Raw genomic sequence first — 13664 nt, 5'->3', positions numbered from 1 at the left:
GGGAGAGGGTGTGGGAAACCTTTTTTATAACTGCCTTGTGACCAGTGGGCAGGAATCCTTGTTCGATCGATCCTTCCAACACATGGATTAAGGCATCCTGAGGGCTCCGCACTGTTTGAGCATCGTGGACATCGCCATACCGTTCGGTACCTGTCTCGTCGATAAAGCGAATCAATCGTTGGAACATGACAATGTAGAGGCTTGAAGCGAATTTGGCATTAGATCATGATAAGTTGGTGGCTCATGTAACAATTATAAGTTCATGGGTGCACATTGAACCGCCGGGCTAACCTAAGCCCCGGAACAATTATGTACCAAAGAGGTTTGGATCTGCCACTCGATGAATGCTTGCCGACGGACCCGATTTTCGAACAAATAGATAGTCCGTCCGCTTTCCCAAGGAAGGCATCTGTGTTCGTTCTCCAGAGCCGAGTGGTCTCCCGCCAGCCTTTCTGCTCAACATTATTTAAGCTAATCACTACAGGAAACTTTCAACTGTAAATTATAGTATTGAAGTTATTTTTTTCCTGCAAAATTGACGATGGCGGATCAAATTTCTCGCAAGATTTCTCTTGTGCGTCCTTCCTTCGTCACTTATACCCACCAGAATTTCGACGAAGCAACCCGGTTTTTGGAGGACTTTGGGTTGATTCCATGCGGCCAGACGGACGACAAGATCTACTATCGCGGATCCAGCCCAGATCCGTTTATCTACTGTGCTCAGAAAGGCGACCGCAATGAATTCAATGGAGCTGGCTTTGTTGTAGAAGATGAAGCAGACTTAGAGTATGCCAGCCTCAACCTCCCAAACGCAAGCCCGATCCGAGACCTCGACTCCCCAGGCGGTGGTAAAGGTGTAACCTTCCGAGACCCAGTGGATGGGTTCTCCTTCCACTTGGTTTGTTGTCAGACCCCCAGTCAGGAGGGAGGAGGGCAACTTCCGGCATTAAAATATAATTTTGTGAGTTTTTTGTGCCCTATGTACTTTAATTTCATATAAAATACTAATGGGCTTTACTTAGCCAACCGAGAAGCATCGCATCATGGACACTCAAAGATTTGCGAAAGGTATCCCTAGACCAAGAGCTTATCATGTGCAACTACTGACTCCAGCTTGTATGGAGGCCCCGCGCCCATTCACAAACTAGGCCATTTTGGGCTTTGTGTCACAGACTTTGAGGCATTTTATGGTTTCTTCACGTCCTACTTCAACTTCAGGGCCAGTGATGTATGTATCTGCCCGTCTCCACTGTCCAGGCAGGGTGCTTACATATGATGGACAGTTTATATTTGATAAAAATGGCCGCAACATAACTGTCTTCTGTCGCTTAGACCGGGGCTTGACACCAGTGGATCATCACTGTTTCTTCTTCTTTGAAGGTCCAAAGGCACATGTCCACCATGCTTCCTTTGAGACTCACGACTTTGATATACAAAAAATCGGCCATGACTGGCTTCGCGAAAAGGGCTACATTAATTGCTGGGGTGTGGGTCGACATGTCTTGGGAAGCCAGATATTCGACTACTGGTACGGAATAATCGGCCTCACTCCCACGAAATCTTGTAGGCTAACGTAATTACAGGTATGATCCCTCTGGCTTCATCTTGGAGCACTACGTAGACGGGGATCTCTTCGACAATACAGTTCCCACAAATAGGACGCTTGCAGGGCCGGACAACTTACACGTATGGGGTAAGTTGGCAAAATATCAACTACCTGAAATTACCGGACTTGAGCTTGCTAATAACCTATCTTATAACTTAAGGCCCGGATTTGCCCCCATCGTTTTTGGATTAGTCCCCGGGTCCTTTGTTCGTGAGTGTCTCGTGCAATGGAAGTGGACTAGATCTACTCTGCCGAATACTGACGCGACATTTCCCTATCCTATATACACGAGGAATTGTCTTCCTAATCTTTATGTCTTGACTGTTTATTCTATTTTCATCACATCCAATTGATCTCCCTCAATACTAGGAAGCAGGAAATAAACATATGTATATGTTTTCTGGGATTTACGTCTCATTACCTAGCAGGAAAAAGTCTTCGTTGAGCTGCCATATCTAGTGATACGTTTGATCCACCAATGGACAGTTATCCTAAGAGCCACATACAAAAGACTACAATAGGAAAGGAAAACAAGAACAGAAGGGGATCTGGCTTGCAAAGTCTGGTCTGGACACTTACTCTGGCAGTTGGTGGGCCAAGCAAGTTTTCATTTCGGAGCTAGCGATCGACAAAAAAACTGCAATTACAGACATATCATGTCCTTTCTCTGATCAAGTGCAGGATCTGGACTACCAGGGGAAATACATTCTCAAAGAAAAAAAACATTGCTACACCCCTTTCATCAATTTCACACTGAAGCAGTTTCATTGGGCGGGTTCGGCACGTTGAGAGACCTGGCAACAAAGCGGCTAAGGTCGCCTACGGGGAGTTTGATGGAAGAATACATCTCCCCCGCCATTGTCACAATGACCATGTACCAGCCCAGGCAACCAACGATGAAGAGCAGAGCTCCGCCAGCCTAAATCACAAATCAGCGGACTACTTTCATGTGACATTGATTAGTACAAGTGTAATACTTACCACCCTCAAGGTCTCCGCAGCTTCATATTGGTTCTGGCTCACCTTCCAATACGAGGCACTGAGTATCCACGTGGCTATGGGTGCTAATAAAAAGATGGCGGCAAAGACGCAGTTCGTGTGGAGTGCAAAGATAAAGAAGGTCAATAATGCGAAGCCCCAGATAAGAAGATACAAAGCAACAACGGCGTTGAACTCTTTGCTGGCAGCGCCAGCGGTCGAGTAGGGTGCTGCAAGGCCAAGTGTTGGAAGCTCGAGCATTCCGAAACTCAGCCAGAAAACGGCAAACAACCCACTAACCATCATGGGAAAGAAGTTACCCATAATCCATTCAAAGACTAGGGACAAAAGGAGTAGGACAGGCCCCACAAAAAAGAAGATCCCACTGGTGGTTGGGTATGGTTAGCAAGGCTGATCAAAGTGAAAATAAAAGTGGGCTTACACAACGGGCGAGAGCCCTTCCGCGCCGCCCCAGCCCATCATGACAGTAGAGAAGGTCATTATAGATATAACAAAGCTATATGCGATCAAAATTAACAGGTATGCTACTCAGTGTGACTAATGGAGTGCTTACCCGACCAATCCCAATGGTGTTGGGTTGGCAAAATGCATCTTGTCTCTCGCAAGGGGCGTCTGGTTTGAGGCAATTATCCTCGTCATTAAGTGCTTCATATCTTATCTGTACCGGGCGCACGACGTACCATTTGGACGTATCTGGGTCTAGGGACAATATCTCGAGTAGAGGCGATATGCTCCGACGAAGGCTTTTCAATCGTGTCTTGTTCCATTTGAGCCGTTAAGAGGTAGTTGTATGTTATGGCAAAAGTTGACTTATCAAGAAGAGGACGATGTCTTCATTCATATCACCACTACAAAAGAAGGTGCCTTAAATATCACTTTTAAAAAAGCGGGGTAACGACTTCTCCTTTACCCCAGTTCGAAGAGAAGGCTGGGGTTATTGGTACTAGTTTGTCCGAGGATTATGCCCCGGCGACGCTATACAAGCCGCTTTGGTATTCAGCTAAATGATATCTTATTGCTCCGCGGGCGAATGTCGGTGAGTTATTTATCAAGCTGCCGGCTTGCGCAGGCCAACGGGTCAACATGTTCCTCTGACTAGCTGATGCCAATCTCCCTAGCAAGCAATACATATCTTCGGAGAATGAGAAATTCCATATCCTACTTTGACATAAGTCTAGTACATTTGTATGCAGGACTGTCTGCCTTGTCTGTTGACAAGAGGCCGAAATGTTGAAACTCAGCACATAATTTTCTAGCCGCTATCAAACCGTGAGGTTCACTAGTTGGCTTCGCAAATCCTAACCCAAGCTGCTAGGACCTGATGCTGTTGCTGTGTTGGCCTTTGCTGACATATTCCCGGTCTACTGAGAAAGTGATGGGTCCAGGTCTTTTACTTCCGCCATAATACGCTTCTTTTGGCTCGTTGCGGCTCTGAGGGAATTCAATATATAATATTAGGTGTCATATTAGACTTAACTTCACGGACCTTGTTTATTCATGGCAAGATTCTCGCAAGCGAGCGATTGATTAATTCGCAAACAAAAGGTGTTGTGGATATGGAAGAGTGCATATTCTCTAGTCCTTTAGAGAGCGGGTTGGAGGACCCCAAACCGTAGTCAAGTAGCAAGATCGTCTGTTAGCTACGAGGCTAGATTTCAGTGCCTAATATTCCGGTCTTAGAATAGTCCCCACGATATCTTCTTGGATCTCGAAGCTACTGCTGACATAACAAAATCTTAAAAGGTGAAAATATATTTAAGCCAACAAAGCTATCCAATGTCACGTTGACCTTTTTCAGTAGAAACGATGTTTATAAAATAAAGTTCTAAGCCTCACCATCAAGGAAACGTTGTATCATTGAAATCAATATCATCAACGACTGTGATATCATCAGTCTTGCACCCATAGTTGTTGGCGATGTTGAGTGCAATCCCTTGTGCCATGCGGGCTTGATCCACAGTTCCGCCGTGTCGCAGGATGCCTCGAGTATGCCACGTTGCTTGGACAGGTGATCTGGAGCATACCAGGGCCCCAACATTGCACATCTGGGTTTCAACATTCGATAGGATGGCATCTTCACTGACCCAGTGATCGTAACCCATCTTCACGGTCAAAAGATCTGTAACATTAAGTTAGCAATTGATGAGGGCTCCATGATTTCGTATGGTATTTCTATACAAAGATCTTGCTGATACTTCTGGAGATGAAGTCGAGTTGACTCTGCGGCCGCAGGCGTCCATGTTGTATCGAAGTAATGGCGGCCGCGTTCTTCGCTGGTCTGCCTTTCACTCCCCGTCAACAAGGCCTCGGTTCTGTAGGCTGGTCGTTAAAACTTGCATTGACGACAATATTTTTGTTAAGAGATATTTGATATCGGGCGGACTAACCTGGGTGCGTAATGATCAATAGCGTCATCCTTAATGATCGAAAATAAGGGTAACAGGGCCTGCAGGGCCTTTGGGAAGCCATGAAGTATACTAGTCTTCAAAATCGCCTCTTTTATTCTCCGCTGAACAATTTTCTCGTCTTCAACGGACAACCCAGCCACTGCTAAGCGATAGAGGTCTGGAACGTCAGACCCAGCGCCGGCCGCGGCTAGGGATGACGCCTTGCTCAGTGTCAATAGATAGCCTTTAACATCTGGGGGAGCCCTGTCTTACAGCCACGATATACCAAGTTGCCTGCTTGATGTTCACCTCACGTTCTCCCTCGCGGTATTCAGATAAAAAGTCCAGAGACTTCATTCTTGTTTTCAGGGTGCCTTTTTTCTTCCCACGTAATGAGTAGTTTCTTGATTCAGAAAGCGAGGTCAATAATGTTGAATTCAAAACAAAAAATGGAATGATTTTACGTTTAGAGAAGGTGGCGCTGAGTGCCTGCGCGCTTTATCGGTGAAACGGAGCGATTTCGAGGTAATCCATTCCAGTCGGGGATACTTCCTGACGGGCACTGCGATATTTGTTGCGACGAAACCGTCCGTGAAACTGCCCGATTTGATGGACCGACGAGTTGTGCCGCGGCACATCCGGCAAGTGGGGGCAACTTTACTTCTAATCAAAGCGAGTCGAATGTCTCGGTATAAAGTCTTCAAGTATTTTGTTTTCAAGATTGAGAAGACCCAACGACTTATGAAATTGCCAGAGATCTGGGCCTTTTTTTGGTTTAACGTTATTCATCTATTATCACATCAACACCATGTCTCGCCCTACTTTTCCTCCCGTCCGTCGAGTGGTGACAGGCCATGATGAGAAAGGTTCCGCTATCATCAAATGGGACGATTTGATAGTAACAAAGCCGCATGAAGGAGCAGCTTTCGTGGCAGCACTGTGGTCTAGCAGCGAAGCTCCCGCCGATGTATCATCCCGCGACGATCAGGCTCTGGCAGAAACGGGGCTGGTTAATAACGGCTCTATTTTTCGACTCGTCGACTTCCCTCCTCGAACTCACGGCATAGTCCACCGATCCATTTCCCTCGATTATGTCCTTGTCCTTAAAGGATCTATTACCTTGACCTTGGACGCCGGGCTAAAGACAGAATTAAAAGAAGGCAATGTGGTAGTACAACAGGCCACAATGCATGGTTGGGACAACGAAACGGATGAATGGACACGCCTGGTCGTTGTGCTACTGCCAGCCAGGCCCCCGGTGATTGATGGAAAAGAGTTGTCAAGTGATGTACCTTTCTAGAACCAAGTTGGTTGCAAACGGGAGACAGTGATCTTGGTACTTGTGACAAGCAAACTTGTTGCTACTGGTAGGGTGGTTCAAGATACAATTGTATATATTTAAACGAGAAATTATTCAAATTAACGCCTTCGCCCTATTACTATCGCATTGCGCCAATGAGGCAGATAAACAAGGCCTATTCGATTAAAGGTTAAAGATTAATCTCTTGCGGGTGATCTAGCTATATAAAGTTTTAGAGCCCATTTATAGCAGATACTTTGTGCCTGGTAAGTCATTCTGAACTGGTCATGGAGGAGAGTGTTGATATGGACCCAGGACAGACAAGGTTGTGAGTAGTAGTATAGTAGATAGGGAAACTGCAGATGTTCTGCAGTGTATCTAGAGCCAGTACTAACGGCTGCCCTCTAGAGAAATAAAGGGGTCTCGGCTATCCATAATATCTTCTTGTCCGACTAGTGCACGAGGTGGGGAAGCGCCTTTGATATCTCTGGGGTAGAAGAGACATAACCTCACCAATACCAACACATTATTGCTCCGATATCCGGCGGTTGGAAACATCCCTGACACGCTGAGCTGAGTGCGGTTGGGTTTAGTGCGGTTGGATCGAGAAAGTCCCCCTGATTTCCTTCACCGCGGAACATGGACAGCGGCGGGGCGGGTGTCCGGACGGACTAATTGTGCTGGCCCCAGACACCGGCCTGTCAGCGTTCGATTCCAGACTTATCCCCATTGGCATCATCTAAATATTTAAGGGGATAAAATGTTTTCAAGAAAGTGTCCGATCAACTGAAAAGACGCATACTTCACTGCCCCGATTGATTGTTCCCACAATGAATATACTCGACCCGATGGACGAGAAAGCAACTCCTTGCCTTGTCTCTGAGGAGCCATTAGACGTTGAATACCTCATTGTCGGCATGGGCCCTGCTGGAGCCTCTCTTGCTTGCTTCCTTGCGTATCACGGTAAATAATCCTCCCATTGTCTGTCAATAGTAGCGTCGGTGTTTAATTCACCATCAGGTCTCAAGGGCATGATGATTAATTCGGCACCGTCCACGGCGGGCACTCCAAGGGCGCACATTACGAATATGGCTGCATTAGGTATGTGAATGAAGCCCTACTCGTGAAAGAGAAAGGAAAGCGCGGCTTCTTACATTCCCCTAGAATGTTTGCGAGATATCGGCCTGGAAGAAGAGTTGATGCGGGTTGGGAATGCCGAAGGTGCCATGCAGCATACCCGCTGGTGCTATAGTATGGCAGGGGAAGAATTCGCTAGGGTGTATTCCTGGGGCTCGGACCCACGCCGAAAGGTAATAATAGCTCCCCTGGAAAAAGAACATGCAGGGCGAGGAGGTAATGCGGCTGACTTTTCTTGATGGTAGGGTGATTATGAGCTTGCAAGCCCTTGCGTACCAATTGATCTTCCCCAAACTTTACTTGAACCCATTCTTGTAAGGTTTGCCACACACAAAGGGATTCAAGCCCGATTCGATACGAGCTTGGTTGAGTTTGTCGAGGATGAGCACCATCGCATTGTGTCAACTTTGCATGATAAGGTCCTTAACAAACATTATAAAGTTCGATCAAAATATCTCTTTGGAGCAGATGGTGCGCGGAGCAGGATTATGAAACAGCTTCAGATTCCACTCATTGCTGAGCCAGGCAAAGGAGTTGCGATCAATGTGTTGATCAAGGCAGACTTGACGAATCTCATCGCAAACCGCATGGGGAACCTCCATTTTATTCTACAGCCTGATCGTCCACATGCTCTGTTTGGTTGGCTATGCATTGCCAGAATGGTCAAGCCTTGGCATGAGTGGATGTTCATTCTATTCCCGCATCAACAATCATGGAATGCAACTCCCTCAGAGACTGAGTATCTTCACTACATCCAAACACTCATAGGAGACCCATCGATCAATGTCGAAATCCTCGACATTTCCACGTGGAACATCAATGAAATTGTGGCTGAAAGCTACTCAAGAAACAATGTGTATGTTCTCAAAGATTGCTGGATAGGATTCATGCTGACGATCTTTTGGATTCCAGATTCTGTCTAGGTGATGCCGTTCACAGACATCCACCAATGAATGGGCTGGGGTCAAACACCTGTATTCAGGATGCTTATAATTTGGCATGGAAAATTGCCTGTGTCGAGAAGGGTATGATTCCATGCTGCTAAGAGAGCGTATAAAGCTAATTATTGCATAGGCATAGCGAGCCGTGAGTTATTACGAACCTATTCTATTGAGAGACAGCCTGTGGGAAAGTCTATTGTCAGACGTGCAAATGAAGCATTCGGACATCAGACAAAAGTATGGGAGGCACTGGGTCTTTTAACCGGGGACATAGAGGAACGCAAAGAAGCAATGCGTGAACTTGGCCAGTCATCGCCGGCTGGCGCATCTCGACGAAGGAAGTTCACTGCTGCAATTGAAACAACGCGCCATGAATTCCATGGTCTCGGAATTGAGATGGGCCAGCACTATATTAGCAGGGCTATCTATACAGACGACGAGCCCAATGACAACGCACCCAGTGGAAGCCCGAACAGCAGTGACCGGGTACTATACTATTCGCCAAGCACGGTCCCTGGTCGTCGCTTACCACATGTGTGGCTAGACGCGGCTTGTCCAAAAGGAATGATTTCGATACATGACCTTGCTGGCAAAGGTGCTTTTTGTCTTTTCACAGGTCCCGGAGGCGAGAATTGGAAAAGAGCGGCAGCCGCTATCGCGAACAAGTTTTCTATTCCAATCAAGTCCTTCTCCATTGGATTCGGCCAGGACTGGGAGGATATTTATATGGAATGGGGCCGAGTGCGGGAGGTAGAGGAATCAGGTTGCGTCTTGGCAAGGCCGGACAGATTTGTTGGATGGCGCTTCAAGGAGGCGCTGGAAACTGAGGAGGCCTGTACTGAAAAGCTCGAGAAGGTGATGTTAGCGCTACTGGGAAAGTGAATTATAGGTTTACACGGTAAGGAATAGGGAACGTAAACCTTGCTAATCTGAATTAATCATTTCTCAAAGGTGGATAATATAGTAGCCTAGCTAAAAGAAAATACTTAGCATACACTCTCCACGCGGTGTTAACTTGGCTTGAATCTGCTCTCCAGCTTCTTTTCTAATAAAGATAGATATCCATTTATTTTATATTATCCTGATAGCAATCTCCAACAATGGTTATCTAGCTAATTGGAACTCTCTAGACCTTGCAAGCCTCTTATAAAAGTCTCGTGTTGCTTTTATATATTTAAAGAATATTTTAGTAAGCTAGTAAAAATCTTCTAATTACTAGGTAACCTCTTAATAATAAAGAGGGTATAGTAAGCTTTTTAATAAAGTATGGGAGCCATATAACCCTATTAAATATGTAGAGGAGGATAAGCTATATAGTAAGTCTAGATAAAGTTTTATATACTAGTTGTAAGGCCCTCTGTCACAGCGGGTGACGGGCAGACCCTTTGCGCGAATTAGGACCTGGCTGAGCAAGCTCAGCAGTGATAGCCTTTTTGGTTGTAGCTCACGTGCCTTGCCTAATTCGGACGTCTGTTACACTAACTTATTTTTATTTTATTAGGGTTATAGTAATAGCCACTTTAATTATAAAACCTAGGCTAATACTAAGTTAGATACTCGAGAATATACATACGGCAATGTGAACACATCAAACAATCGGTCAGGCTAAGCAGCCCTTCTCGGAAAAGGTACTGCAGCTGCACCGCATCTTCGCATTTCTCAAGACCATGGAACAGTCGGCGCTTTGCTACTCCGAGAACGAGTAAGCAGCAATTCTTGAGAGGCAGAACTTCCTTGTGAGATCATGTTGCTCCGCGAAAGAAACTAAGGAGGACGACCTTGTCCTGTGGAGTTCAGTCTCTCCTTATTTGGCCACATCAGGCATCCAATTCGCTTTGCAAAGCCACGAAGGCTTTGGACTCTACAACACGCCTGGTGATCTGTTTGAGCTTTTCAAAGGAACAAACTCCCTTGTCGATAGAATATCTTCTCACACGCCGGACACGAGGCACTCGAGGTATATGCTCTCCGAGGATCCGTTAGACGACGCTGCCAGGCTAGAGGAGGCAAAATTCAGCTGGATATACCCCTCACCTAATGAGCTGGAGGCCGCCCATTCTAATACCAGCGATGCAGAAGCGTCCCAGATAAATCCGCAAACAAAACACAATTCCAGGGAGACCAGCACTACAATGGCCAGCTGTATGCATTGTGCCCTGTACTACGCTTTACTCGTCTACTTCTTCCGGGAAGTCTGCAACACGAACCCCAAGATCCTGCAACACCGTGTTGAGAAAGTCAATGGCTTTCTCAAACGCCACCGGGCTCTCAAAACACAATTTTATCCACGTAAGCGCATTGGTACGATTGTCTAGCCCGCGTTTGTCGTGGCCTGCGAAGCCACAAGCGCGGACCTGCGACACCAGGCAATTCTCTGCATTCAGCAGTCTCGTGCTGCGGGGTTCCGGAATGGCGAGATAGCTGAATCGGTGGTCACGGAGGTATGGAGGCGGCCCGATATTGGCATAGATGCTCATATCTCCTGGAGAGATGCTGCGCGTCACATGAAAGTATTTATGCTTTTGAGCTAAGCGCCCTTCTTGCCTCTCGTCGATGGATGAATAGCACTCATCACACGAGAAGTCGCCGAATGACGCCTGTCATATTTCTGGCTATATTATTGCTGAGAGTGTCCCGTGGGGAGAGCCACCTTTCTGCCATGATAATACGTCTTTACTTAGAGATAGCCTACTATCCCACCTCTTTCAGTAAGTGTAGTAACAACTATTGAATAATGTCATTCATACTTAATTACTTCCTTTCCTCTAGACAAAAGCAAAACATACAACAGTAGGGATTCGCATGTGATCACCCACCGCACTACTAACCTACCGGCGTGTGGCTTAAGCGCAGCCAAGTCGGGCGTGTGCCACCCCTGTTGAGCTTAGGGTGAGGCCACGCGACTTGGGTGAGACGTGGGTGAGTTAGGCAAGTGCACAATAGACAGGGTAAACCACTCACCCTGTGTTCACCGGCCCCGCGCGACCTGCCTAACCGATCACTCAGCTATTGGAACACTAGATATCTTCGCAGGAAGCCACAAAGTTGGCGCGAGAATGTTGTTGCCTGAGGATACCTCTTGCAGACAAAACAATAACATATTAAAAATATGAAGAAGCTTAACCCCCTTGTCAGTTCTTGTTTAGAGATGGGGTGAGGGAACTAGTGTTACTGGGAGTCTGCTAGAGCCCCCAGGCGGATGCTGCGCTTTAGCTTAGTCTCATTGCTCGTATTCAATACGCGGGTGAGGTCTGGGGTGCCTGATCGCTGATTTGCTTTCTCCACCCTGCCGTCCCATCCTTGACACCCTCAGCTTCGCGGCAAGGCTGCCCAAATTATACATACCTGCAGAGCACGCTAACTTGGGCAGATACTTGTGCTTTCCCAGCGAAGCAACCTGCAGGCAAGCTGATACATGGCGCGATTATCTCATCTCCCCCACTCTGATCAAGAAAAGCTTCGCAGTCCCAGCTACACAAATCTTTCGGAAATCCTAAAATACCTCACTATATTGCCAATAGCTGCAGTTAACCATGTCAAATTCAACACTTCAGAAAGATGTAACCGCCAGCGATCTAGAGACATTGCCCGACGCGCTCCCAAGCCCCCCGTCTTCTCGGCCCCGCGCTTTTATCACAGGTACGTCGAGTTGGGTTTCATTTGAACACTATCTAGCTGCCCGATACACTCTTTATACCTACTTTGAGCTACGGTACCATCTAATCAACACCTCCAACGGAATAGGCATAACCGGCCAAGACGGCTCGTACCTCGCGACGCTCCTCCTCTCGAAAGGCTACGCCGTCCACGGCCTAATCCGCCGGAGCAGCACAGCGCCGGAGGGCTCGAATCTGGAGAACCTGCGAGAGATCCGACACCACCCCGATCTCACCCTGCACAAGGGTGATATTTGCGATCCGCACTGTATCATCTCGATCCTGGTCGAGATACAACCCATCCGCGAGATCTATCATCTTGCAGCGCAGTCGCATGTCACCTCGTCGTTTGAGATCCCAGAGGTTACGGTGCAGGTTAATGTTTTGGGGACGCTGAATGTGCTGCAGGCGGTTCGGGTCATGGGGATGCGGGGGAAGGTTAGAGTTTATAATGTAAGTTTTCCCTTTTCTTTTTAATAGAAAAGTGAAAATACTGCATGTTTCATGTTTTAAGGAGCCTACATATGGATGAATTAACGTTAGGCCACAACATCCGAAATTTTTGGCGGAGTGAATGAAGCACAGGACCCGCTGAACGAGATGTCACTGTTCTCGCCAAGGTCACCGTACGCGATCTCCAAACTGTCAGCCTACTGGCTCGCCCGGAATTTCCGTGATGCGTATGGACTCTTTGTCGTCAATGGGATCCTCTTTAACCATGAGTCTGCGCGGCGGAGTAAGTCGTTTCTCTTACCCTAATTATCCATGAAAGGACTCTGATTCACAGAAAGATCTGTACTATTCTGTTCGAAAGTGCGGAGGACTGACTTCAGCTATTCCAACACAGGCATCCGATTCGTGACAAAGCGCATCGCGAGCGGAGCAGCCAGGTACAAATTGGGCATCGCAGATGCGAAGCACCCGCTCACTCTTGCGGGCATCGACATGGCGCGGGACTTTGGCCACGCGGAGGACTATGTCCGCGGTATGTGGCTTATGCTGCAGCAGGACGAGCCGAGGGACCTGGTGCTTGCTACTGGAGTGAAGACTACCGTCAGAGACTTTGTGGAGATGGCCTTTGCCCGCGTGGGTGTTGTGATCCGGTCCGTGAGGCCTAAACTTCCTAATGGTTATTCCTACAGCTAACCCTACCTTTTCTAAATTAGATGGCAAGGGACGGGGCCAGATCTAAAGGGGTTGGATGTATCGAATGGGGAGACGGTTGTGGAGATTGATAGGAAGCTCTTTCGGCCTTCTGAGACTGAGTGTCTCATCGGGGATAGTCGTGTAGCTAGGGAGATTCTTGGTTGGGAGCCTTTACGCTCGATTGAGGTATGCAGCATGTCTCGCTTTCATTATTTTCGCCGCAATTACTGAAAGATTACTACAGGGTCTTATTGCGGAAATGGTTGACTCCGAGCTAGCCCGACTGAGTAAATGATAGCATGAATATGTCGAAGAAAGGTGCAAGAAAGCCGGCTCAAGTGCTCTTGCGTTTCACCGGACTGGGTGGTGTCGAGCGAAATATAGAGTAGCCTGAGCTTTACAGAGGACTAGGAGTTGCGAAGCAGGCTTAGAACCGCGCATGGTTTTATATTTATGATTACATGTTTCGCTCCCTATATTTTCACCTATGTG

The 13664-nt window shown here is 47.2% G+C and overlaps 6 protein-coding genes across 6 annotated transcripts; 4 read left to right on the top strand and 2 right to left on the bottom strand.

The window, feature by feature from the left end:
- Positions 1-541: 541 nt before the first annotated feature.
- Positions 542-1798, top strand: BJX68DRAFT_270691 (VOC family protein; the record flags this gene model as incomplete). Its single annotated transcript, XM_071046736.1, has 6 exons — positions 542-961; positions 1023-1068; positions 1125-1228; positions 1284-1528; positions 1584-1693; positions 1767-1798. The coding sequence occupies 6 exons, from the start codon at positions 542-544 to the stop codon at positions 1796-1798; spliced, it is 957 nt and encodes a 318-aa protein (XP_070895141.1).
- Positions 1799-2354: 556 nt separating this feature from the next.
- On the bottom strand, positions 2355-3085 carry BJX68DRAFT_270690 (GPR1/FUN34/yaaH family-domain-containing protein; the record flags this gene model as incomplete). Its single annotated transcript, XM_071046735.1, has 3 exons — positions 2355-2525; positions 2588-2969; positions 3027-3085. 3 exons carry the CDS (start codon positions 3083-3085, stop codon positions 2355-2357), a joined length of 612 nt encoding a protein of 203 aa, XP_070895140.1.
- Positions 3086-4443: 1358 nt separating this feature from the next.
- Positions 4444-5349, bottom strand: BJX68DRAFT_278384 (uncharacterized protein; the record flags this gene model as incomplete). Its single annotated transcript, XM_071048520.1, has 4 exons — positions 4444-4724; positions 4784-4917; positions 4993-5213; positions 5266-5349. 4 exons carry the CDS (start codon positions 5347-5349, stop codon positions 4444-4446), a joined length of 720 nt encoding a protein of 239 aa, XP_070895139.1.
- A 399-nt stretch (positions 5350-5748) lies between these two features.
- BJX68DRAFT_278380 (cupin domain-containing protein) lies at positions 5749-6292 on the top strand (the record flags this gene model as incomplete). The annotated part of the gene is made up of 1 exon (XM_071048519.1): positions 5749-6292. The coding sequence occupies exon 1, from the start codon at positions 5801-5803 to the stop codon at positions 6290-6292; it is 492 nt and encodes a 163-aa protein (XP_070895138.1). The 5' UTR covers positions 5749-5800.
- An 830-nt stretch (positions 6293-7122) lies between these two features.
- On the top strand, positions 7123-9252 carry BJX68DRAFT_270688 (FAD binding domain-containing protein; the record flags this gene model as incomplete). The annotated part of the gene is made up of 6 exons (XM_071046734.1): positions 7123-7255; positions 7313-7393; positions 7457-7602; positions 7675-8285; positions 8342-8454; positions 8504-9252. The coding sequence occupies 6 exons, from the start codon at positions 7123-7125 to the stop codon at positions 9250-9252; spliced, it is 1833 nt and encodes a 610-aa protein (XP_070895137.1).
- Positions 9253-11903: 2651 nt separating this feature from the next.
- Positions 11904-13467, top strand: BJX68DRAFT_270686 (putative GDP-D-mannose dehydratase; the record flags this gene model as incomplete). The annotated part of the gene is made up of 6 exons (XM_071046733.1): positions 11904-12009; positions 12115-12479; positions 12570-12762; positions 12874-13129; positions 13193-13358; positions 13417-13467. The coding sequence occupies 6 exons, from the start codon at positions 11904-11906 to the stop codon at positions 13465-13467; spliced, it is 1137 nt and encodes a 378-aa protein (XP_070895136.1).
- Between the last annotated feature and the right edge of the window lie 197 nt (positions 13468-13664).

This window comes from Aspergillus pseudodeflectus, assembly GCF_044049435.1.
Source record: "Aspergillus pseudodeflectus strain CBS 756.74 chromosome Unknown BJX68scaffold_51, whole genome shotgun sequence".
Taxonomy (NCBI): domain Eukaryota; kingdom Fungi; phylum Ascomycota; class Eurotiomycetes; order Eurotiales; family Aspergillaceae; genus Aspergillus; species Aspergillus pseudodeflectus.
This window is presented reverse-complemented; position numbering and strand designations above follow the sequence as displayed.